Source organism: Propithecus coquereli, unplaced genomic scaffold, assembly GCF_000956105.1.
Source record: "Propithecus coquereli isolate 6110/MARCELLA unplaced genomic scaffold, Pcoq_1.0 Scaffold617, whole genome shotgun sequence".
Classification (NCBI taxonomy): domain Eukaryota; kingdom Metazoa; phylum Chordata; class Mammalia; order Primates; family Indriidae; genus Propithecus; species Propithecus coquereli.
The window spans coordinates 98,232-125,706 of record NW_012152141.1 but is presented as its reverse complement, the minus strand read 5'-3'; the positions used below and the strand labels follow the sequence as shown (position 1 = coordinate 125,706).

At 41.0% G+C, this 27,475-nt stretch overlaps 1 protein-coding gene across 2 annotated transcripts in view; it reads left to right on the top strand.

Annotated features, from left to right (window-relative positions):
* The first annotated feature begins 8,408 nt into the window (after positions 1-8,408).
* LOC105822493 (zinc finger protein 679-like) overlaps positions 8,409-27,475 on the top strand; it is a 44,491-nt gene continuing 25,424 nt past the window's right edge. Inside the window, exons 1-3 of one of the 2 annotated variants that reach the window (XM_012659472.1) lie at positions 8,409-8,528; positions 24,881-25,007; positions 25,519-25,614. In XM_012659472.1, the coding sequence (XP_012514926.1) occupies positions 8,526-8,528; positions 24,881-25,007; positions 25,519-25,614 (226 nt within the window). In that variant the 5' untranslated portion in view covers positions 8,409-8,525. Of the gene's footprint in view, positions 8,529-24,880; positions 25,008-25,518; positions 25,629-27,475 lie in introns of those variants that run through there. The other variant, XM_012659473.1, reaches the window with a different exon arrangement.

Genomic DNA, 27,475 nt, shown 5'->3' with positions numbered 1-27,475 from the left:
TATATAGCATATATTAGAGTTTCTGATAAGCTTTAAAACATTTTATTTAGCACTAGCTTCACTAAGAGTAAAAAGTAAATTTAGAACCATCATCCCATAGCACATCTCTTGAAAAATCACCCTATTAAGTACCATGGAGCTCAATTAAAAAGCTATAACTTGCTTTAATATAAAATTTAAACTTGACTTTAACTGCTTCTTTACTTTTTTCATGCAAAAATATAAAAGCAAGAACAACAGAGTATTTCAATGCTGCAGCTTCATGCAAATGACATCATCTATTTTTCTTACACATGTTGTGGAGATTTTCCTGATATAAAAGCTGAATCAGGTTCAATTTACTCTTTCTTTGTACAGAAATCCTCAGAAATACAGTTTTAAATACCAAGACAATTTAGCTTAAGCCTTCAAAATTAAAAAAAAAAACAACTGTATTCACTCTACTACTCTGACGTTGCCCATGTTCCTGGTTGTGAACCTCTGCACAATGTTGGTAGGTCAGGCAGACAATGTGTAATACGCACAGAATAACTCCGGCCAGGATCGGGCTTCAGAAACTATATCTTAAACAGCAAATAGGTATTTTTTCCAAAATATCCCATGATTTTCTCCTGGTATCTGTGTTTAAACATCCCAATTACCTAAGAGACCCTGTGAAAGATATCTTCACAGAAAGAGTACATCATTTCCTAACCTGACAGACACAGATAATAAAAGTTAATAATAGCAGCAGATAAAATACTTTTTCTGTTATTTGTTTTTCATAGTCAACAGCTTTAGTAAAATAAATTTAGAAAATTACAAAAAAATATTTTAAAAAGAGCACTGTCTGAAAGAGTTCGGTGAAGGACAGCTAAGACGTGTTGCTATTGTGAATGTAACATCTGATTATTTTCTGCAATTGCATTGGGCCACTGTCAAACAACTTATTGATACGTGGAAAAATGTCAACTGTCATGGTTTACATACACTTTACATGACATATATTACTTCTTAAAACCCTGACAGAGTGAAATCCTAACAAACACAGATTTTGATTTCTGAACAGTTTTCCAGTAAGATTTGTAAAAGTGAAGGAAGAACTACAGAGTGTGTTCCTTTGCATTCATTAAAGTTTGGCAGCATCTGGCAATACATGCTGGGCAAGTGCCATAGCAGAAGACAGGCCAGGGAAAACCCCCAGCCCCCGCCCACCCTGGCAGAGCGCTCTCCTCACCAGCGCGTTCTGCATGCAGGGCTGCCGACCAACCAGACAGCGCTGCTGGGCAGTGAGGGGGAGTCCCCTGCAAGGGGCACAGTGACTTAGCAGGTGGAAGGGAACAGCAGCAAGGTGGGCCCGACCACACTCCCCACCTCACCATGCTCAAGGTCAGACTGCTGTTGGCTAGGTGTATGGGGGTGGGCAGGCTGGGGGCTCCACTTCACTGCAATCTACCAGCATCATAGAAATTCTGGAGTAGCCTATGAAACACAAAATATGGCACCAGCCAGAAAACCAAATCCTCTGCAGTGATAATGACTTTGAAGAAAATTCAGGTCTTCATCATGGAAACCTTACATGAATCTGCATTTCACATGTAGAAGAGGAAGGACTGAGTAATCGGAGTCAACTATTATACCATGGGAATGAGACAAGTTCAAATGATCAGTTTCTATTTTCGAATTTAGTTGAAATTACTATACTACTTGCAGCCATTATAGGAGAAGAGAATAAAAAAAGCATGGAAGTATAACTTTACTCACTGTACCTATAAACTCTCTGCAAATGCTAATGTTTTCAAAGTTTATACAAACTTTACATTCTACTCTATAATGCAGTTGTATTTATTTTAATGTAAAACATTTTAAGTTTCTTGCTATAGAGTAAAATGAGCTGCCCAAGAACTTATCATGTTTATTCTATAACTTTGCATATTCCTAGAAACAGCCATCTACCACACTAGTACCTCTAAGAAGTTCTATATTTGTGGGAAAGTAACAACACACTTTTCCTCAGGATATAAAAAAATTTTATTACCAGGAAATCTTACCTGCATCTGGAAAGCATGGTGTCCTCTTGAACTCACTGCAGGTAAGATGTCAACATGCTATCATTTTTAAGCAAGAAATTTGATAAGTGTAACACATTTCATACGAAATATAAGGAAAATCCTCCCTAGAATTTAGTGCAGTAAAATCTATAGTCATTTTCATGATACTATCACAATTTGTCTTGCTGAGTAGATCATGAATTCTAAACAATTCTTGGAACCTAAAAGTATTTATTAAAATTAAGAAAAACTCTGTTCCATGGAACCACCAGTTGCCATTTGAACCATGTCTTATTACAGATCCTGAAATGTGTCTCACACATTCCTGTGCTTCTTTTGGACCTGGATCTCCTCCTTCCTTTCCTGATAAAATGTACTCACATTCAGGTCTTAGTTTGAAGAAATAGGTCCTGAATGAGGCCTTTCCTATATTTAGGGCTATATCTCTCTACACTTATCCGTTCTCATTGAGACCCTGTACCACCCTGCAGTCTTTCAGCTTTTTCTGACAGACTGTAAATTTTATGGGGGTGGAAGTGTGTCTGTTTTGTTACTACTGTTTCTTTATTATCTAGGAGACTACTTTTCATTTGTTACATGCTCAAAAAATATTTTAAATGAATCTATGATCATAGAACCCTGAAGTGAAATTTGAATAACAATGATACCAAGGATAAGAGCATTGGAATAATACAATGAAAATAAGGGTGAAAATTTAGAAATCTGCTTGGAAGCCCATCTTTTTTTAGTCATAATATAAAATGAAGTTAAGACTGTAACAGAACACCCATCAGAGATTCTATACTCTACTATGCTGACATGTAAAACTGAGAGTCTCTATGCTGTCCATAGCAGTTATAAGAAAATTTACAAAAATATATTCAAATAAAGTTGAATCTTTAAATGTAAGTAATTATGTGGATTTTCCTGCAGTTTGCAAACTACATTTATTTTTGGATGTTTTCCTTGAAGTGAAACAACTAGTTTCTGATTTTTTTTTCTTGTTTCACATGTTTCTGGTATCCAATTACGATGCACTATATTAAGTAGGATTTTAACTATGCATATAGCATTGTTTCTTTCTGGCCCACTAAAGGTTGTCTTCATTGTTCTTTCTTATGATTATATGGAAAGTGAAGCTTCAATGCTGGAATTCTTGCTTTATTCATTCCAAAATATTTATTAAATATCTACCATGTGCTAGGAAGTAGCAGCTTCTCCTTAGGAATTGAATGATGGCCCAATTCTCTTGCTATCTTATTTTAACCTTAGTTCCTGTGCAATGCCGATGTAATTGTTTTAGAATGTGACTGTGATGAATTGATGTTAAGCCTAATAACTGATAGAGGTCTGGGTCCCAGGAGTATTTCATCATTGTTGCGCATGGTCTGTAGGATAATTCTTCATCAGACTCCCAAGAAAGGGGCCCTCTTAAGACATGCTGGCCCTCTTAAGCTTATATTATTTGAGGACTTTTTTCCTAGATGTTAAAATCAGTACAGAACATTGTGTTTGTTCTACTAATTTTAGTTTTTTATTAATTATGGAGATCATATGCGCAAAAGATGCATTCACATACAGTTTTTTCTTCTTATTCTTTTGTTCTACTTTAGAGCCTGACCACACTCCCCACCTCATTTCTTCATTTTTTACTATGATATAATTGACTGACAATCACTGTACACATTTAAAACATATAATTTGATAAGCTTGACAAAATTTGATGTGTAGACACCTGAAAAACCATCACTACAATTACAATCGTGACTATGTCCATCCTCCCCAAATTTTCTAACATCCCTCATAATTCCTACCTCCCGGCCCTCCACTTACTGCCCTGCCCAGTCGCTGACTTGCTTTCCATTGTTATAGATTAGTTTGTTTTTTAGAAGGATTTTATGAAATGGAAATATTGTATAGTAAGTACTCTTTTTGGTCTAATTTCTTTCACTCAACAGTATTTCGAGATTAATCTGTGTTTTTCCATGCATTACTAGTTCATTTCTTTCTATTGCTGAGTGGTATTACATTGTGTATTGTATTATATTGTGCATTGAAATATAATACGTTTTATCCACTCACCTGTTAATGGACATTGGGTTGTGTCTAGTTTGAGGCTATTAAAAATAGCTACCTTCTATGCTGGGGAAGGGGGAGGGTGGTGGGTGGAGGGGGGAAGAGGGAGGAGGGGAGGGGTATTTGTATACACAAGGAGGGCAATGTGCACTACCCGAAGGATGGACATATTTGAAACACGGACTTCGGTGGGGGGGGAACCAAGGGCAACACACGTAACCTAAACATATGTACACCCATAATTTGCTGAAATAAAAAAAAAAAATAGCTACCTTCTTAATGTTTATACTTTTAGGTTCCAAATTTATGTCTGGTTCATTTTGATTTAATTTCTCTATGTTGTGTGAGGTATGGATCCAAGTTCACTTTTTTGAACACAGTTATCCAGTTGTTCTAGTATCATGTGTTGAAAAGCCTATTCTTCCTCAACTATTTGTCTTTGCACCTTTGTCAAATCAGGTGCCCATATACGTGAGAGTTTATTTCTGGATTCTATATTAAGTTCTGTTGGTTGATTTGCTTATCTTTATACTAATATCATACTGTCTTAATTACTTTAGCTTCATTTTGAATGTTGAATACGTGTAGGCTTAGCTTTCTGTATTAGTCTGCAAGGGCTTCCATTAAAAAATACCTCCTTCTGAACCACAGTTTTTGAAAAAAATACCATAGACTGGATGGCCTAAGCAAAAGAAACATTTCTCAAAGTTCTGGAAGCTGAAAGTCTACCATGAAGTGTCTCCAAGTTTGGTTTCTCCTAAGGCCTCTCCTCTTGTCTGCAGATGGCCCCCTCTTGCTGCCTCTTTGCATGACCTTTATCTGTGTGCACAAATGTCTGTGTCTCTTTTCCTTCTTATAAGGGCTGGTCCTATTGGATTATGGCCCCATCATTATGACCATATTTAATTTTAATTACACCTTAAAAATACCAAAACTTCTAAATCAACATTCCCTTCTTATACAAGATGACAATCAAAGCTTTTTAATATTAGCGATGCCTAAATGTTTATCTAGTGTAGACCAACAAGTTCATGTTTTTACTAGCACAGACAAAAGGAATTGATTAATCCTGGACTATTATCTTTATCTCACATTCTACAACCCACCTAATAGCAAGTACTTCAGCATATACACAACATGTGACCACTTGTCACTATTACCACTGGGTCCACCTGGGCTGGGCCACAATAGTTCTCACAGTGATGCCTTCATCAACCTCCTCACTGGGCTCCTGCTGGTTTCTCTTCTCTAAATTTATTATATTTCCTACTTATTAATGCCATTAGCCCAAGTATGAAGAATATATTCAAAATTTTAATTGAGTAAACATGTTAACCTAACAGTATGAGACAGAGAGAAAGAGATCATAACTCTATGTCCCGTGAGAAGGGGAAACATAGTTACATGGTCATGTGTAGGCCAGCTTGCCCAAGTGAACCCTGTGCACAGTTTCAATCCCACAGTTCCTGGGGTTTAGTGTGACATGATTGGCCACCTTCACCTGAAGGCCTGATCCCATGACAAGATCTAGCTATAATATTAAATAATCTTTGCACATTCTGTTATGAGATCTGACCCAAATTAAAAGTCACCATTTTTTCTAGCACTTTGTTTCCTTCATTTTCTCCATTAGGCAGTGTCTTCTCTTTCTCATCAACCTAAGTGTTCTCTGTTATATGGTAAGAGGACATTGGCCATCGATTCCTAGAATACCACATTCTGCTTCTTCCTAACATTTTAAAATTTGAGGCTGTTCTCTCTGAAACAATCTCACTCTATCAGTGGCACTCTCTCTCTCTCCTTTCCTCTCTTCATGTCCAGTGGAGCCAAAATTTTGGTTAGACATTGCATTCTCTTCCTCTTCCTCTGAAAACTGAGCAAAATTTTCATCCTTCTTTTATATACATTATTTTCAAGAGTCTATATATCTTTTTTGTCTGTTTTGTAGCTGTTTTCAGAATAAAGTGCTTTGGAATACCTGTCCATTCAATTGACAATTTTGTCAGTAATCATAGTCTATCTGTGGCCTTTTATCTCCAATAAATATATTCAATTTTGTCACTTGAGTCTCTAAGCTAAGTATGGTTTGTATGAAAAACATTAAGGTGTGTCATGCAAAGTCTATGGTGGTAGTAAACCCCTAGAATTTCAAACACAAAATTACTAAAACCAAGTTTTTATTTAATATCAAGAAATTATTTCTAATTTTTAGGTAGAATAGCAGTATGTGCATTAGATTTTCCTGATTCATAAGATATGGTTAGGGAAATTACTATAAACTAAATAATTTGGCCTGTTATATTTACTTGAAAATGCCACTAGGATGACTGATATTGGTCCTTGAAAATGATGGCAAAATAATAAAAATTTTGGAAGCTTTTTGATTGGTACTACTTGTGAGGGGTTTTATTATATAATTATCTCTACTGCTGTGCAAGATGTTTGCATTTCTATTGTAATATTTAGATAAAGTACATAAATTTTTTTTATAAAAATGTCTAAGATACAGCACATCAGCCTCATTCCATAAAGAAAAAAGGCAAACATCTTCTTGCACATTGTAGTGATGGATTTTGAGTTTCATCATCAGATCTGGGTGTGACAATTGCAGGTGAATGTGTAGAGGACAGTGCAGCACTAGAATTGGAAAGAGAGCACTCTATATAACCCTCCAAGTATAGACAATGGTGCTACCAGGATCCTTGTGCAAGACTGTGTCTGTGGGTGTGACTGAGAAATGTCATTCTTACCTCGATGACACCATTACATTTTCCTAACAATCTGTTAGAGCAATGTGTCTTCTACAAGTTAAAGTAGAAATGTCCCAAGCCTGAGAGTATGTGCTCTGTGGCCACAAGACCATCAGGTTTTCCCCTGTGTGATGTGCCAGGCCCACACCCAGGTGCTGAAGTCCTGGTCAAGTGAAGGGCAGATGCTGGTCAGACCCTTACCTGCTGCTTATGGGCTCCACGGCCCCGGTTCCGAGCCCAGCCCTGAGCTCTCTACTGCTTTGTGCAGGCCACAGGAAGAGGAGGAACTAGTTTTGTTGTCGCCAGTGCCCTTGTTGGAGATTCAAGGCCCAGTCGTTGGGTCAGTATGTGGGGTCCACTAATCCCTGGAGGCCCTGAATACACTTATCAGATTTCAGACACCTCTCAAAAGCTTGACTCTCACAATCAACCTGCCCAGTCACAGTAATCACGTGCTTTAAGTATATACTTCATGCTTTGTAGTGTATTTGCACAGTTATGTAATCCCAATCTTGGGGTTCCCTCCTCCTGGGGCCCCATCATTTTTTGTTCAGTGCATGATTTCTGGAAGAGGGAAGGGCCCCCACCAAGCAGCAGGTGCGAGTGGTGGTCTACCTGTCGACACTTCCTGCTTGCAGACCCTGCTCTCTTGGTGCACAGTCCCAGCCACCCTTGGGCCTGAGGAGAGATGATAGTAGAGAGAGGGTGTTCCCTTGCCTTTCACCAAAAAGCATGGTTCAGGGCCTTCACCTCTCTGAGGCCAGGGGAATCAGAGCCCTCAGAGCTGCACTTCAATTTGGCAGCCACTGGTCACAGGAGACTACTCAGTCCCTGGAATGTGGCTGGTCTGAACGGAGGTGTGCTGCACACTTAAAACATAGAATGAGTTTCAAAGATATAGTACCAAAAAAAAAAATACTTCATTAATGATTTTTTTTTGATTTGCCAAATATAAAAATAGTAATATTTTGGTTATTTTGGGTTAAACTACTGCAATCAATTTTACTTGTTTCTTTTTCTTTCACATGGCTACTAGAGAATTTTAAGTAAAAAATGTGGCTCACGTTTTCTTCAATTTAACATTGCTGCCTTAGAGGAGTGCCTCCATTTTCAATGCTCAGGCTGTCTCCTCAAAAAATTAGAGGCTAGGAAGCTTACAAAATCTCAAACATTAAAATAATTTTCATTATGAGGTTTCCATTTGTGAATAACATATATTTACTATATATATATATTTCATAAATGGATACAATTTACATTCAAGGTTAAATACAAACGACTCCCAGGCAGGGTGAGGTCCCAGAGCAAGGGGAAAGCCCTGTCCAAAAAGAGCTCCAACCAAGACCCTGTCACTCCGGCCTCATGCAGCCCCTTGTCTGATCGCGTCTCCTGTCATTCATGGCCAGAGGGGTGGGACCTTGGGCCCTATCCAATCAGAGATGCTGCATTGAGAACTGCCCAATGAGATGCGCAGCCAGAAAGAAGAAGGCGGCTTCCAGGATGTGGTTCCGCTTTTGTCTTTTGCGCCGAGAAACGGCCAGGGGTTCTCTCTGCGCTGTTCCGTCTGCGGGAGCTCCCAGGTGTCTCTTCCGCAACCTCTGTCGTCCTGTGACCTGCAGGGACTGGGAGATCCATAGGGAGAAGACCAGGACACCCCAGAAGCTGGGAAATGGTGAGTGTGGGGGCTGGGAGGGGTCTAGTCGGAGCTGGCCTGAAGCGGCTGTGGTGGGACCCGGTCCTCCCTGCCACAGCTCTGGGGCCTTAAGACGGAAATTCACCACTGGCACACCATGATCCTCATTCGCCTCTGGCCACAGGGTGGGGTTGGGCGGGCAGCTGCGACCGGGGCGTACTGGATCATCTCTGAGCGCTTACTTTGCCCTGCCTGGAGCCTTGTCTGGGCAGATCTGCGTCTCTGCCCCGCGTCTCTCCCCCATCCTGAGGTGATGATAGGAGGGTCATCAGAGGAGGATCCTGATTTCGGGGAGAGGCGGGGGGGTGGCGCTTGTGCCTGGAAGGAGCTGTGTGGTCCGTGCGGCCCCCATCCCTTTCTCTTGTTAAAAACAAAGTAAGGCGCCATTAAAGCGGTAAAGAGTTTGTTTTAGTTGAGCAAAAGCAATTCACGAATCGTAAGTCCCCCAGCCATAGTTTGTACTTTGAGGGTCTCCTGGGAGAGAGGGCTTGAAGGAAAGGCTCTTACAAGGTGCATGAGGAAACAAACCAAATGGTTACAGTTATGTATTTACCTTATTTGCACTATCCAGGTGGAAATTTCCTGGTTTTGTAATCAGGATAATTGCCTGTTTGTGGTTGGTTAAGCCTAATTTTTTTTTCGAAGTTAATGTTGGGGTACAGCAAATAATTCTTCAAAAAAAAATGTAGCTTAGGCATTCGAGTGCTTTTGAACATTAGAAAGCCTCAGAAATAAGCCTGAACATTAAGATTCTTCTAATTTTGTTTTTTTACCCCCACTCCAAGAGGAGAGATGGACTCTGAAATTTCTTTATCTAATAAACAAAACTTCTTGCCAAAATAAACACAGTTGTCTTCTGTTGCCTTCCTGTTACCTCATTATCTAGTGCAGATAGGTAATATTGTTATTGGCACAGAGTGCGAGAAGTGACCATTGAGAGACCGAATTGAGCGAAATTGTGAGTCTTTATTAGCTGGCCAGCGACTACCCTCTGCACCGCTGAGAGGCAGCAGCACAGAGAGCAGTCCAGAGCCGAAAAGGTGAGAAGACTTTATACTAATTTGGGCGGGGGGGGGGCGCGGGGATGGCTGCGTGACATTAAACACGACATAGTGGAACAAAAATAATTACATCATACATTGCATAGCTGCAGGGTCTGTGATCTGCCTCAGACCACCTGCCTGGCCATGTGACTGGTTACAATCTTTGAGCAAGCAAGGTTACAGAAGCAGATAGCATCAGTTAAGGCAGGGAGCGTTCTTTCTTGGGTTAGGCAAGTACAGTAAATTCTAACTACAGGCAGCTGGGGGGTTTACACAATTAGTTACAAGGTCATTGCTTACAGAGTACAGATTTTTCTATTAAGGGCGAGGTTTACAAAGTACAAGCTTTTTACTCTATAGACAGGAATGAGTCTTGAAACAGCGTTTTCATAATAACTTTTCATATTTTTGAGGCCTACTACTACATTCCCCACTGGTTTTCTGTGTAATCAAATCTTTGATTCTGCATTTACAAGTCATTTTCACAGACGTGGTGATAATGAGTGTGAAGCACCATTAACTTGACACTTTGGATACTCTTTTGCACATATATTAAAAGGCAGTTAATTATACATAGGCCAATTAATAATGCTAATAAGAATAAGATCAGAGGCCCTGCTATTGTGGACAAGAGAGTAGTTAACCAAGGGGACCTAGTAAATAAGTTTTTATACCAATATGGTCTTTCGATAGCTGTTTTTTTTTTTTCTCCTTTATTCTATTACGTACTTGTGATAAGCTGTTGCGAATCACGCCTGAATGGTTAGCATAGAGACAGCAAGTTTCTCTTAGGGCAACACATAAGCCTCCTTATTTTAAAAACAGCACATCCAGCCCTCTTCTATTCTGAAGAACTACTTCAGCTAGGGAATCTACTGATTGTTCTAAATAGCTAATAGACTTTTCTAAGTCACTTAAATTAATATCAACCTGGTGGCTTAGTATCTTAAAATTTTGATTTGCAGTTATCAGAGCAACTGTACCTCCAGCACCCAAACCTGCGATTCCCAGTCCCACTAACAATGGTGCCAACACTGGGATGGCTCGCTTTCTTAATCTGGGTGCGATGCATCCAGTGGCGCTTTCCCACGACTTTCACAGCTGTTGGGGTGGTGAGAATAACTGGCAGAGGTCCAGTCCACTTGGGCTTTGACGTTGCTGGCTGAAGCCTTTTTATCTAAACAAGGTCCCCAGGCTGCACCTGGAATGAAGCTTTGTCAGAGGGAGAGTTAGTAGGTCCAGGGTGTGCAGCCCTTACTAAATCTTGAGTTTGTTGGGCACTGGACTGCAAAGCCTGTAAGGACTTAAGAAGGGAATGATTGTTTAACTCTGTCACTCTGTCTTCCGCCAGCTTAGGTATGAGTGGGGTAGGTCTACCAAACATAATCTCATACGGGGTTATTCCTTTTACATATAGGGTACATCTAACTCTTAACAAGGCAAACAGAAGGAGACTCACCCAGTCTTCGCCAGTCTCTACACTTAGTTTACTTAAAGTGTCTTTTAGAGTCCTATTCATCCTTTCTACCTGCCCTGAACTCTGAGGTCTATAAGCACAATGTAATTTCCAATTAATCTGCAGCACCTGAGCCAGCAATTGAGTTGTCTTAGCAGTGAACGCTGGGCCATTGTTGGACCCAATGCTAGTGGGAGGCCCAGTCTAGGAACAATTTTAGTTACTAACTTTTTCACAACTACTTGTGCTGTCTCCGACTTTGTCGGGAAAGCTGCCCAGCGGAGAAGGTGTCCACAAACACAAGCAAGTACCAGTATCCATACTTGCCTGGTTTTACTTCTGTAAAGTCCACTTCCCAGTGTTCTGCTGGGACTTGCCCCCTTAGTCTAGTTCCCGGAGGGGGGTTAATTCCCTTACCTGAGTTCACTTGAGCACAGGTGAGACATCTTGTCGTTACCTGTTGGGCCATCTGGTGTAGTCCAGGGATGTAGTAGTCCCTCTGGAGGAGTTCAGTCAGTCTTGTGCTGCCAAGGTGGGCACTCTGGTATATTTGCTGAATCAGGTCTTGTCCTAGGTGTTCAGGAACTAGAATTCTGTTGTCCAGAAGGACTTTCCACCCTCCTGTAGCAGTTCTAACCTTTAAGGCTTTTCCCAATTTGTTTTTTCTGTTGTTATAGGTTGGGGAATGTGGTAGAGGCCGTTCAGGCAAAACAGGAAGAATCTGGAGGGGCCCCACTGGTTTTTGAGCGACCTCTTTGGCCGTTGCATCAGCAAAAACATTTCCTTTTGCTATCAGGGAATTAGCTGTCTGGTGCCCCTTACAGTGGATGATAGCCACCTTTTTTGGTAACCATATGGCTTCTAACAGAGGCAGAATTTCAAGTTTATTCTTTATCTCCTTGCCTTCAGAGGTCAGCAGGCCTCGCTCCTGATAAAGCACTCCGTGGACATGAGCCGTTGCAAAGGCATATCTACTATATGTGTAGATCTTAACAGTTCTGTCCTTTCCCCACCCCAGGGATTGGGTTAAGACTATGAGTTCCGCTTTTTGGGCTGAAGTCGCATGACCCAAAGCCTGAGCCCAAACAACCTGGTCTGCGGTGACCACAGCCGCCCCTACATACCTGGCTCCTTCAGACATGTAACTGCTTCCATCCGTGTACAGCTCCTCATCAGGGTTTGGCCATAATTGATCAGTGAGATCCGCTCTTAAATTAGTCAATGACCCCACTGTTTCCAGGCTGTCATGCAGTGGCTCTGATGGCTCATCGTCCGGGAGCAGAGTAGCAGGGTTGAGGGAAGCTGTTTTTAGGAAGCGAATTCTGGGAGGGTCTAATGGCAACACTTGATACTGAGTTATGCCTGAGTTGGAGAGCCATTTCTCAGGCGGGCTTCTCAGCAGGGCCTCTACTGAGTGAGGGTCAATAATGCACAAGACCTGCCCCAAAGTGAGCTTGGAGGCCTCTTAGCCAGGACAGCTGTCGCAGCAATGGCCCAGACACATCCTGGCCAGCCAGAGGCCACCAGGTCCAGTCTTTTAGATAAATATGCAACTGATCTATTCCACGGTCCCAGCTTTTGGGCCAGGACCCCCTTGGCTATTCCTCTGGCTTCAGCCATGTATAACTGGAAAGGCTTAGTTTGGTCAGGTAAGGCCAGTGCAGGGGCATTTATAAGCACCTGTTTGAGACTCAATGGCTTTTGATTCAGTTTCAGTCCATACTAGGGCTTCCTCTTTTCCCCCTGTGCTGGCATACAGGGGCTTCGCTATTTCAGCGAACTTAGGGATCTAGGGTCTGCAATAGCCCATGGCCCCCAAAAACTCACACACCTGCTTCTTGGTTTGGGGCTGTGGGATCTTTAAGATTGCTTCAATTCTTCCAGTAGAGAGAGTTCTCTTTCTTCCCTTTAGCTCATACCTCAGGTAGGTGGTAGTCTTTCTTCCAATGTCCACATCCTTTGCAATAGGTGCACTGATCCAGTCCCAGGTCATTTCTCCCTTTCTTTTGACCTTTCAACCCAGTCTTTCTTTCTTGACTTACTCTTTCCCTCGGTTTCTGGGGTCCGCCAATGGCGGCCACCATAATCTTAGCCATTTTCTTAGATTGCACAGTTCCGGGGTCTTCCCAGTTGTTGTAAATCTTCTAGGCAATCTCTACCAATTCAGACAGCAACTTCCCTTCAAACCCTTCTACCTTCTGCAACTTTTTCTAATATCTGGGGCCAATTGACTAACGAAAGCAATATTAATAGCACACCTATTCTCAGGTGCTTCAGGATCTATAGGGGTGTAGAGGCGATAAACTTCACAGAGGTGTTCTAAAAGCGCCGCCGGGGCTTCATTCAGCCCCTGCACTGTCTCGCTTACCTTAGACAGATTGGTCAGCTTTTTGGCCGCTGCCCGTATACCCCGGAGCAGAGTCTGGCAATACTGATCAAGAGCCCCCTTACCTACATTGTCATTGGGATCCCAGTCAGGGCACAGAGAGGGAAACACCCGCTCCACCCAGACAAGGTCAGTAGTAGGCTGTCCGTCCAGACCAGGAATCTTCTTGGCTGCTTCCCTCCAAATCCTCTCTCTCTCCTCCGAGGCAAAGAGAGCCTGTAAAAGCTGCTGGCCGTCATCCCAGGTTGGCTGATGAGTAAAGAAAATAGTCTCCAGGAGAGATATCAGTCCCTCTGGCTTCTCGGAGAAAGAAGGGTTTTGATTTTTCCAATTATACAGATCACTGGTCGAAAAGGGAACATAGACCATAAATGGGGGATGGTCAAACCTGGGCCCCGCAGGGGTCTGTCTCAGAGGAAGGATAGGGCCCCTTGGAGATCACCCAAGATTCCCATAGCAGCCATATTTTTTGGGGTGTCCAGTGAATATCTGTCTCTGGGTAATCTCTTCCAAGAGGACAGCCTAAGATATGGGGCTGGAGACTTTCAGGGAAAGAGTTGAATGCCCTTGAGTTTGAGAGGAGTCTCCTGGCATACCCTCCACCTAAAAAGCTAACCCATTGGTACTTTAAGATTTTATTGTCCCAGCTTCAGTTTTCATTTCTTGGAGACACATTGCTTGTCAGCCCATCCGATGCTGGTGTTCAGGGGAAAGTGCACAAATCATTCCCACCTTCTGGATTCTCTCAGACATGTGAAGGGACAAAAACTATCCCAAATGATGAAGATAATGCACCCCAGCAAGGTGGTGCAAAAACCTGCAAAACAATACAAACTTCATGCACATTGGAAGGCACAGTGCAGTTTCTCTTGGGAGGGTGGTCATTGAGCACTTCAGTGAGAAGGATGGGGTGGGAGTCCCAAGGGATAGGATGACCTTCTTTGACACTTGAGGCAGACATGTCCATGTGTTCTGGTCACCACTGCCACTCCCTGAATTTGTTGCCTTGAAAAACTTGTTGCTCAATTTCAGCTCTAGTTTTACATTAACTGTAAAATGCAATTCATCCATACAGCTTGAAAAATTAAAAAAAAAATTCTCAAAAGGTACGACCGAAATGGAATTCAGAAAAGGGAATTAAATATGTAGTTATATATTCCGTTTCAGAAAAAATCTTATTTACCTTTTTTCACCCCAGAATTAGTGTAATACGTTTCTGAGATCTGTTCTTTTTTGAGGGTGATTTCAAATGGAATTCTGGAGCTTAGCTTTGGAATGCTAAAAAAAAAAAAAAAAGACAAAGTCCATTTTACTTTATGGCTGCATAAAGATGAATAGATTTCCACAAGAAAGTGTGGTACGTAAATTGGTGAATTACACAGATTCATGAAAACATCATTTACTCTTTTTTGCAGAATGGAGAATTTGTGACAGTGGTTAACTCTATTCTGTTTTTTATTATCTGGAAGTTAGAGTTTAATACTACTAAATCCTGTGAGATGGCACTTGAAAATGTTCACATATGATTGTTTACTAAATGATTTATTTTCATGAAAGTGATAACTAAATGACACGTTTATTGTTTGACAAGGATAGAAAATTTTGCTTTTCATGTTGAAGTATGAAATTTCAGTGCTTTATAATTCTCTTCTGTCATGTAAACCTCAACACTGAGTTTGTAGGATTTTGCTGAATTTTTCAAACACTGGATATTTTCTCATCCGAAACTAAGTGAATAAATTTGACTGGGAACCAGAGGTCTGAGTCCAAGGACTAAGCTGAAGTTAGTCTTGCTCCTGAAAAAGGTGGTCATGGAGGGCCTAGGGAGCCTCCTGTGTAGGTATCCCAGCCTTGTCACACCAGCCATGAGAGAACCTCACGTGGGAGGAGCCCTTGGTACTGAGAGAAGCTAGAGAGCCCTGGAAAGCTGGGAACCACAGGCAGATGTGGTTGCGGTTTGGAAGAAAGTGGGATTGGTGATGAGATCCCCTTTCTAAAGGTGTAATTGTTAGGGTCCTGGGGCTGTTTCTAGACATTGTCCAATAAAATAAATTTAAAATGACAACTTACTGCCCAATAAAATAAATTTTTAATTGTTCTAAAGAAGTATTACCATAGGGGAAATCACCAAGTATAAGATCTGAAAGCATCATAAAGTTTGGACAAGGGCCTTCTTTCATAGGCACAAGCAAACAGGATTAGAAAAAGGTGAGAGGGGAGGGTGGAAAAATAATATTCTAGGTCAGAGAATGTTTCACCCTGAAGTCAGCTTGTTCTTAGGAGGGGAATAAAGAGGGGTTGTATGGTGGGTCAAACTTAGGATGTGTCAAAGTTCATGGGCCTGGGGGAAGGAGAGAAGCTTAAGCAAAATTTGGTCAAGAAATATTTTGTTCTGACCACTGAAGACAAGACTGTTCAGCTAATTGTTCACGAGCAATAAATGTGAATTTGCGGAGTCTATGTCTAGCTTTGTGACTGGTTAAAAAACAGTATCACCTAAGTCATAATGGGAAGGGTCTTTTTGCAGAGAGCTGCTTTTGAGAACACAGAGGATGGGAAATTTCTTTAACCACAGCTACTCACAAGGATTAACTACCCACCCCATCTGCTCCCACCACTTTCCCTTGCCATATACGTCTCTTCCATCTGTCTGTTCTTGAGTGGTAGCCTTTAAAATTAACTGGTGAATGAAGTAATGTGGTTTGCTGAGTTCTGTGAGTAATTTTATCAAATTATTAAGATTGTGGAGGGGGTTATGTGAGGCCCTGGTTTATAGGCAGTTGCTCAAATACACAGATGTGCCCTTGGGTCTTGCCACTGGCATCTGCTGTGAGGGCACTGTGGTGGGACTGAGCCCTGAACTTGTGATGTCTGTGCTAACTGGATCAGAATTGGATTTTGCAGAAACAGTTGGTATTGGAATATTGGTTAGTGTTCAGCAAACTCACACATTTGGTGTCAGTGGTGCTGTCAAGGAAAAAAAGACATCACAGGGGCCTGGGCTGCAGGGAGACTGCAGTCGTCTCAGGGAAGGGAGGGTCTGTTCTCCTGCGCGTATGCTGTCGCGCTATGAATTTTGCTGTGATTCCACATCTCCTTCTGGTTTCAGAGGAGACTGAGTGAGGTCTTAGAAGGAAGCAGTTCTGTGGTCAGATTCCCTCTCCCCACCCTGCTGCCACTGTGTGATTGTCACTGATTCATGCACACGCTCAGTCTGCAACGATGAGGCCACATCCCTCCCAGGTAAGGCTCTACCCTGTGGAATACAGCCCACAGCTCCCTTGCTCCTAGAGTTTCCCCAAAAACCCCCACGCAAGTGCCTAGAACTCTCCTGGCTTAGCCCTATCCCAAGACTGTGAATCTGTAGCAGCAACCTGGTCCTCCATCAATCCACACTTCTGGACCACCCAGTGATAATGTCATCTGCCTGCATGGCACAGGAATGAACTGAAGCATACCCCAGTCTGGCTAGCACCTCTCGCTCTGGCAAGCCGAAGTAAGTAACTGAGACAAAGATATAAATCAATGGAAGTTTATTAAGCCAAAGCTTGAGGACACTCCTGGAAAAGACAGAAACCACAGATGCATCTTTGACTTTTTCTGAAGGGGCATTTGAGAACTTCGGTATTTAAAAGTGACAAGGCATAGAGCAGAGAAACAGAGGAGGGACGTGGGCAGTGATGCAAAATGGTCACATTCTTCTGAGGCCCAGGAAATTTTACATTGTAGATAGGACAATGTGAATGTTTGAAGAGGAAAAAGAAAGAGTGAAGGAAGAATCAATTATGTATGTGTCCCTGGGTGGGTGAAAGAATATTTGATCTTGTCTCTGTCCTACATTTGGGAAGATAAGCTTGTAATCAACATTATTAGTGTGGAATTGAACAGACTTTAGTTTTAGGAGCTAGACTTAGTCTGCAGAACAAAAGTTACAATATGCATGTTCTTGTTTATGGGAGGCCAGCAAGAAATTTCATTAGGAATGTTCTATGGGAGCAGTCCTTGTAGATGCCTGAGGCTTTTTAGCTTCCCTTGGGGTTCTGGCTGATGCATATTGTTAGTAACAGCTGTTCATTTGGAACAGGGTATTGCATGACTCAGCCTCCAGGCTTGACCTTAACTTTTCCATAAGGAGTTGGGGGGATGGTCCTGAGGTTTTCAGTTTCATTCACAGCACCAACCAGTCCTTTCACCAACTCTACACTGTCCCCCACCCATGGGTCCTTGATAGCACCTGTCTTCTAATTTTTTCTTCCCCACAAATCCTCTTTTGTGTGCACAGTGTAGCTAAGGTGCCTGGATCTAGTACCTCCTGGAATTATCTCCATGAATTCAAGGCCATGGCCCTCGACCTGGCTGCTGTAAGAGCAAATACAAATTAGAAATACCAGACTGAATCCTTCAACTTGAAAATTGGGAAGAGATTTTGCTGTTTTCCTTTTTCTTAAAGCTCTTAATTTAGAAAATTTTATATGTGAATTTTTCCCTGTCTCTTTGAAATATATACACATCATTTTACTAGCTGCATAAGCTTTTTGTCATTTTTTAAAACCCAGGGTTGTCTTTTTCTAGGAGCCAGGAATAATTGCTTTCAAATGTAAATAGTCAAGAAGGTAGCATCCTATTCCACAGTTTCTGTTGTGGTATAGGTGCCTCCCTTTGGTAGGCACCTGGCTCCAAGTTTCAAAACTATCTTCTATTATGAAGATATGAAGTCCTTTTTCCTTTGAATACAGCCAATTAACAAACAGACGCGGCCTTTCCAATCACCAGGTGAACTTAGGGTGAACTATATATCACAGATGGTGCTATCAAGTCTTCTACTTGACGACTCATTATGGTGACTTTTTTTTTTATCTTGGCAATCTCTTAGCAGATTAACTGAGATACACATCACATTCTGGTTTAATTGTGTAATATAAGTGTTTTTTTCTGTTCTTTCATCATAGAAAGTTATTTTGGGGTTGAAAATGATTATGTTTTTAATTATATTTCCCATACACCATCCAGAATTGCCAGACATAATATAAATATATACGATGTCCACCATGCCTCACTCTAGAGGGCCCTTTCCCTCTCTGTCTTCCAGTCACAACCCACAATTGTGCAGCGGAGTACATGCTGTCCCCAGTATCTGAAGCTAGAATGGTGTCTCTGCCTATTTGCAATCTCTCTTCTAGAGCAGTTAGACTAGATTTCTACGAAAATAACTTCATAGGGCAGCAGTCAGCCACTCTAGCTCTGTGTTTCAATTACCCGGGTATCTTCAGACCTGAAACTGATCCAGAGACCAGGTGGCCCGGAAACTCAACCAGGCTCACACATGGGCATTGAGTAGTCCTGAGACTCTCACCTTTCCTCTCCTCTTTCTCAAATGCCCATGAATACGCACAGCTGCATCCCCACCCCCACCCCCAAGACCTAAATCTGAAGCTCCAAATTTTGAATCCAGGTTATGGGGTTCTTCGGGGATGTGACAGAGCAGCTTCGGTGAGGGGATCTTGCCTCTAGTTTTCCTCCCCTTGCTGTAACACCCAAGAATATAAAGCCAGGTTGATTCTACCTAGAATTGTCACATAAGGGGTGGCCTTCACTTGGGATTCACAAAGGTCAGGCCGGTCTTTGGACTGAGATTGTACAAAAACACAAGGGAGTAATTTTCTGCATTGTGAGAGGTCAACACAGACTTTGTAAGTCTCCCTTTTGGAATGGGGGCCCCTCACGTTTTCCAGATCTTGTCCAGTGAGCTGCTTCAGTTGTGTGAAGAATTCCCAGTATAAATATAATTTGGTGGCAGAATCTATGAGTGTAAATCAGCACCTCAGCAGTTGGAGAACAGGGCCACAAAATATTCACAGTCATGACCACAACTACTGGCTACCTTTATACTGTGTTAATGGAGTAAGGTAGTCTTTTTCTTCCTTATTCCCAAGTTAGCTGATCAAGAACAGATAATATTACACATTGATCTAGGGTCAGCTGTCCCACCAGGGACTTTTTTATTCTGGCTCCACAGAATCACCCTGAGTCTCTGCTATCTCATTCTCCATGGGGCTATCACCTCAGGCTCACTGGGGACCCTCTCACCAGTACCTGAGAGGCTTTGAGACATTGGGGATGTCCTGTGCAGACTGGGGTCAGGCTGAGAACAGAATCTAAACTTCCATCTCAGGGGAAGAAGAATGGTCATCCAGGGTTTGTTCCTCTTCTCGTAGAAAGAATCTCCTTTGTTGGTGCCCAGATTGGGGTTGTTCCAGTTTCCTGGTACCTCAGTGAAAAACAAGGAGGAGGTCTGGAGACACAAACTGATGGATAAATCGTTTCCATTTTATACGGACATTAGAGAAACAAATGAAGCAGTCATGGGCCCTACTGTCCAGGAACTTGCAGTCTAGAACAAATGGACAAATGACTGAATTCAGCATCATGTGGCCAATATAAAGAAGGGAGGTGTGCAGGGGACTTTGGCTTTTATGGGTCACTTCCCTTATGTTGTGAATTCTGATGTCACTGTGTGAAGGGGTTTTCATAGACAGAATAGTTATTACTATTTTTATTATTGTTATTGTTAAAAATAAATATCTTCTAATATTATTGTCCTAGAAAATATTAAGAGTTTTGATTAAACTGCTTGTTACTGTATATTATAAAATAGAAAAAGAAGGTCGGGGGCAGTGGCTCACACATGTAATTCTGGCACATTGGGAGACTGAGGTGGGAGGATTGCTTGATGCCAGCAGTTTGAGACCAGCCTGGGCAACATTGTGAGATCCCCTTCTCTACAAAGAATTTTTAAAAATTAGCCATGTATGATGACACATGCCTGTACTGCTAGCTACTCAGAAGGCTGAGGCAGGACGATACTTGAGCCCAGGAATTGGAAGTTACTGTGAGCTATAATCACACCACTGTACTCAAACCTGGGTAATGAAGCAAGACCCTGTCTCTTGATAAGAAGAAAGAGAAAGAAAGAAAGAGAGAGAGAGAGAGAGAGAAAGAAAGAAGGGAGGGAGGAAGGAAGGAAAGAAAGGGAAGGAAGGGAAGGAAAGGAAGGAAGATAGAAAGAAAGAAAGAGAGACAAGTAATTGTCTTAAATATATTAAAATTATACAAACTCCAGGAGTTGTTTCTTTTGGGCAGGCTTAGGAAAGACAGAACTGGAAATATCTCTGTGGCATAGAGACAGGAAGCCTAGGAATCACTCCCTGCCCCACCCCTGCCCAGATCCACCATTTTCTGAGCCTTGTCCAGGTCTGCCCCTTCCCTGTAAACTCCCCTCACAGGACTGATGAGCAGAGATCGGAGTTTTGGGTGGCTGCTCCTGTCCTCCATCCAGAGCTGGTGTTCACGATTTTTTGAAACATAAAAGCAGACACATGAGAACAAAGGTCTACATATTTTGATACATTATTTATTTATTTATAATTAAAATTAAATTTTAGATTATTAAAACTTTTTATTGAAATCAATGCTTTTAGAGATATGCCACCCAACATGTTTTCATTCCTAGAGATTCAGTAGTTACTCCATGAGTCAGAATTAAATGTAAAAGTAAAATGAAAAATTCCTCTGAACTGTAGTTCACCTTTCATTTCCATCCCTGCCATCTGTCTATATTTAGCTTTTATTCTATACATATTCTTTTTAAAAAGCAATGATAGAGAAATGGAAGAAGAAATTGAAAGCCTGAGCTCTTGATCTAAATCCTGGGAATTAGGCAACACTTAGTACCCAATTCCTAGGGTTTTAGGAGGATTAATTCATATAATGTGATGTTCCCAGCACGGTGCTCTGTAACATACTTGTGATCACATAGTACATGCTCAATAAACATTGCATTAATGTTAAGTACCTGTTATTTTCCAAATGCAGACTTAAACGTTGCTGCTTTCTCTAGCCTTTGGAAACTTTGAAGGGCCAGCAGACAATGCCATGGTTCAGGATGGGGATGGGTGGTCTTCACTTGGACCAAAGTGTCTGTGTTGTTTAAAAAGTGTTGGAGATAAGGGACTCTGTGCTGTGCCTGCTTCCTCAAGCTGAGTACTACTATAGCATAGGAGGAGTAACAGCGGCATTAACAGGGAAATTGTTAAACAAGCCATTTCATAGAGTCCCTCCAAACCTGCAAAATTTTAACCAAAATCATGTTCGACTCTTCACTGTTCAAAAGCCAAACTCAAGATCCAATAGTTGGGGGAAGGCAAAGCAGTTTATTCAAGGGCTAGCAACATGAGGAGATGGCCACTGTCGTGGACTAATGTTGCAAAGACCATTTCACGTTCCTCAGACTGACTGAAAGGTTTTTAAAGGGGCAAGGAGCTTGGGAGACTGTGCAGGAGCTGGCCGTGTGCAGGTCACCATGTCTTGTTCCAATGGTTACCTTGAATACTGGGCCATCTGGCGGTCTGGCTGATGTCAGCTAGACTGCAACAGAATTGAGGGCCACCTGCTCAGCATTTTTCCCCAGGGGGAGTTTGGCAGTCTTGGTTCTATAGTTAACACCTCAAGACTAGTTCCTGAAATTCTTAAGCAAGCACATAAATAGGCATCGTAAGAACATAGTGATTATTTGCTTTGAGATGGAGTGACTGCCACTGTTACAGAATCTCATTAGAGTGGCCTTGAAGAACAAATGATTTCTATGCACATTTAAACTCGAGAGGCGATCTTTAGCCAAGTGGTTCTCAGCACAGGCTTCCAATTAGAATCACATGGCCAATTTGAAGAACCACCATCACCTGTGCCATCCTCACAGATTCTATTGGTCTGGGTGGGAGCATCCATGTGGTTTCAGTTAAGTGCCCCAGGTGATGCTAAGGTGAGACCAGGGTTAAGCATCAGGCCTCTCGGATACATTCATGAATGTTGAGTTCAGCCGTTGTCCAGAGGGAAGTAACGGCCTGCTCTGCATGGGTTTGATGGGGGCAGGTCAGCACGGCCCATATTCCCATTGCTGTAGTAGAAACTGCTGGTGTCTGTGGCAGGGGAGGGCACCTGAGGGCAGGAAAAGAGAAACTCACACTTCTGTTCTCTATGTAGAAGCTCCTTCCTGACTCTTGCCTGTGATGAGGGACAGGGAGGGGTAGATTTTTGCTGCACTTCAAGGTCCCTCTGCCTGTGGATGTGGTGGTAGCAGGTGAAGGGGTTGTGCCGATGCCTTTAAAGAAATATTATCAAGAGGCAGGTGTAATATGTCCAGATAATCTCGCCTGAGAAGAAAATCAAAAGGAGGAGGAGGAGTAACAGGAAAAAAGGCTGGTTCTCAGGTAAATGTGTCCCAGTTCAGGGGCTGTGTTCAGTTTTTCTCCTGGAATGCCATGTGCTTGGAACTTGCAAACCTTTACTTCTCTACTTGTGATGTTTCTGCAAATGAGTTTGTTTCAACTGCTCTTGTCCTTTTCTTCTGATAATAGCCAAAAGACTCTGTAAAATCTTTCTCCCCTATATAGCAGAGTCTTATCTCCATTCTCCCCATCCAGGCGTCTTTTATGCTGTGAAAAACTCTCATCATAAGTTTATGACCTGCAGTATTTAAAGTGTTCCCTTTGTGGCTGTTGAACATGGGAAAGTGTGGATGTCCAAGATTCCTGTTGGGGATGAGGTCAGGTCCTTGGATTTCAGTGAAGAAGAGGAATATGCACTGTTGAGGTTCCATCTGGATGCCCCATCAGCTCTATGTAGAACAAGATGAAGTATATGCACTCTTAAAGAAGATGGCATTAATTGCCTGGAATAACCCAAAGTTCTGAAAAAGAGAAGAATTAGAAGAGACTTGCTTTCTAGGATGCTTAAAAAGACTATTTAAATGCACTGTAGAGATTACAGAACATGGGAGATATCTGAAGCTTGAATTTTGCTTAGAACATTTGATCCAGCAATCCCATTACTGGGCATCTACCCAAAACAACAAAAGACATTCTATAAAAAATACATCTGCACTCGAATGTTTATAGTGGCACAATTCACAATTGCAAAGATGTGGAAACAACCCAAGTGCCCATCAATACATGAGTGGATTAATAAAATATGGTATATGTATACCATGGAGTACTATTCAGCTATAAGAAACAACAATGATATAGCACCTCTTGTATTTTCCTAGATAGAGCTGGAACCCATTCTACTAAGTGAAGTATCCCAAGAATGGAAAAATAAGCACCATATGTACTCGCCAGCAAATTGGTTTCACTGATCAACACCTAAATGCACATACAGGAATAACAGAACTGGTGTTTCTTCATGACTAGATTCAGATTACAGTTTATTTTTGGGGGGCCGCTGCTGTCATAACAGTGATGTGTCCACCTTTGTGAATCAGCTCCTGATACTCATTTGTCCTATTAAAATTGGTATTAATTTTATTCACTCAGTTAACGTGCTCCTTGACAGATTTTCCTCTATAGAGTTAATTATTTTTCTCTATTATTGATACATACTTTGGGGAAGATTTACCAACTGATGTGCATAAGCCATCACATTTGATGTGGAAGCTCCCCTTTCTTAGATTCTCTTTCATATAGCTTGCTTTGGAAAATGAAGGCTCTCATCTTTGTTTATTGGTATAATAAACCAGAATAAACCCAGCCTCTACCACTTACTGGCTGTTTGGAAAAATATTCTCATGGGCCAAAAGCGTTGGCATCCCTGATGAGATTGTTAGAAATTCATGAATGTAGAGGACATTTTGTCTGGGAACGGTTCCTTGTTGTTTTTCTCAGAACATGCCTGTGGGCTTGCACGCGAGTCCAGGGCGCCCTGACCTGAAAACAGAAAGGGCTAGAGAGTTCAGAATGAAAACATCGGCTCTCCAGAGACGAAACAACAAGGAACGGGATGTGCTGAGTTGGGACAGTGTGGGAACAAAGAAATTGTGGTGGGACAGTTGCCAAACAGGCTGTGTTAAAAATAAAGACGCTGCAGCAGGAAGATACTGCAGTCTTGTACCGTCTTTGTGTGTGTGCATCTCTTTGTCTCTGTGTTCATTCCTCGTCCCTAGAAATGGGCCACGACCCATGAATTCAGGGTTTACCCCATATCTTCCAAATAAAAATCTGCATTTTAATGAAATCTCCAGTTCATTGTTGTCCGTGTTAAAATTTGAGAGATCTCTTCTAACCCACCATGACTTTTCCATACAGGAAATATGTACAACTTATCCTGTATGATGTAAATAAAGTACTCAAAAATGTACATGCTTGTGTTGGTAGCCCTATTTGTATACTGTGCCATCCAAAAAAGTAGAGTATGTACACTGGTTTTGTGTATGCTATGACATCCGTTTTCCTCAGTGTTATAGAATGTATTAGGAGATATTTCTTTGTTGAAAATTACCTCACTGGATAATTCCTGTCACTCATATAAGTCAGAATCGGTTGTCTTCACTCTCATTTCACCAGAACTGAAATTAACTCTCCCCATGCAGCTTAGTAAATATGTATTTTTTCAGGGACTGCTGACCTTCAGAGATGTGGCCATAGAATTCTCTCTGGAGGAGTGGGAATGCCTGGACCCTGCTCAGAGGAATTTGTATAGGGATGTGATGTTAGAGAACTACAGGAACCTGGTCTCCCTGGGTGAGGATGACTTCAATATGCAATTCCTATTCCACGCTAAGGATTTCCTATCCTTTCTTTGTAGAATGCTTTCAGGGAGCTTCTGATTTGCATCAGTGAGCTTTTCATCCTTGTTTCCAAGGGAAACTTAGGGATTAGTTGGTATAGATAATAAAATATTCAAGATATTTTATCTTAACATTTATCTTTTCCTTTCTTGAGCTGATTTGTATCCTTCAATCTTGATTAGTGGTAATTTCAGAAATTTAGTGGCATAAAATAATGTTGCCACAGCTTAAAATCCAATTTCTACCACCAATTTTTCATTCAGTAATACTGGGTACTGGAACTAAGAACCCAAAAATGTTAAATACTTCCTGAATATTCTAAAGTTTCTCTAAGAAAACAGTTTGTTATGGAGTAATTTTTTCATAATCTTCTAAAATGTTATTTTTTTCTAGTGAGCACAATACTAGATTGGTAATTGGAGAATCCCAACAAAAATTCACATTACTTTTTTCTAATAAAACAGGTCTTGCTGTCTCTAAGCCAGACCTTGTCACCTGTCTGGAACAAAGCAAAGAACCCTGGAAGGTGAAGACACACAAGACAGTAGCCAAACACCCAGGTAGGTGGGAGTGAATAAAGGAGATAATACAGGTGAGAGGTCCAAGTTTAAGGTGGAAGCCAGACCTTAAAATGTGGCCTGTAGCAGCTCTGCTCCAGTGGAAATGGTTTCTGAGAAGCCTGGGTTTCTTTCTCCTGTTCTCACATAAGGGCATCTCTGTTCTTATTTTTAAATTCTCTAAGGATCCTCTTCAGTGATCTTCCTTCCAGGTTATAGTGGGAACCAAAGTGCTGTCGATGGCTTACAAGAGACTGCAGGATCTGACTGCTCTCCCATTGCTTTTAAGGACATGGGAATATCTATATATTTCTGAGGACCTCTCTGTGAAACGATTTTTAAATTTCTCTGTAGCATCATTTATGAAATGTCAGAGTGAAGTGATAATGTTGGTATTTGGTTCAGAAATCCCAGGAATATCACAAATAGATGTGGTATGTTTTCTGCTTTATAGTTTTCTATACTGTGGAGGTTTCACATGTGATTCTACAGAAATTCATACTCAGTAATTTAATCAGAATAGCAAGTACCTCCCTAAATATAATTAAATATGATGTTTTACTTCAAAATTCTGGGTTTTTGTTATGTGAACTATGATAAATACTTTAAACTCTATGTGTCCTAGTTTCCTAACTTTAATATAGTTTCAGGTATTTACTCCCCATCTTTCTTAAATATACTATGTCATTAGCCCAGCTATATTGCTGAGCATATATTAAACTCTCACTTTGTACTTATTTTTATAAGAACTATAATTTTATAATTTTCTCTTGTTTATGATAAAGCTTACCAGGACTGTGGCATTCGTGTATGTATGCATACTTATATTCATATACATATATGTACACATATACACACATGTATATGTATGTGTATGTGATGTTTTTTCACAAGAAAAATTTGTATAAGTGTATAATTGTGTATAATGTAATTTTATATGCATATAAATTGTGACATGATCAATAAAATCAAGTTAATGAACATATTCTTCCCTTCATAATTTGTTTAGTATTAAGACTTAAGGTCTACTGTCTTAGCAAATTTTATGATACAAAATATTGTTATTAACTATAGTCACAGTACCATATATTAGGTCTCCAAAACTTATTCATCTTATAACTGAAAGTTTGCAACCTTTGAACAACATCTTCTTATTTTCCCTACCCCAGGCCCTGACAACCACCTTTGTACTCTCTTCTCTGAGTTCAACTTTTTTGATTTCCCATTTAAGTGAGATTGTGCAGTATTTGTCTTTCTGTGACCAGCTTATTTCACTTAGTGTAATGTCCTCCACGTCCATCTATGTTGTTGAAATAATATTTTCATGGCTGAACAAAATTCTGTTGTGTATATGTACACCATATTTTCTTTATTCATTCATTATTCATAAACATTTAGGTTTTCATATTTTGGCAATTGTGAATAGTGCTGCAATGAGCGTGAAGATGTGGATATTTCTTTGACATACTGATTTTATTTTCTTTTGCTATATACACACAATTGGGACTACTGCATTGTATGGTTGTTCTTTTTTCTTTTTTAAAAATATTTTCCATACTGGTTTTCATAATGAATCTAAATGTACAACACACCAACACTGTACAGGATTTCTTTTTCTTCACATCTTTGTCAAAACTTGTTATCTCTTCTTTTTGATGTTCACTGTCCTAACAGGTATAAAGTGATAATCGCATCATGATTTTGATTTGCAATTGCCTAATGATTGGTGATGTTGAGTACCTTTTCACATAACTGTTGGTCATTTGTATTTCTTCATTGGGAAACTATCTTTTCAGTCTTTTGCCTATTTTTTTTTTTTTTTTTTTGAGACAGAGTCTCACTGTGTTGCCCGGGCTAGAGTGCC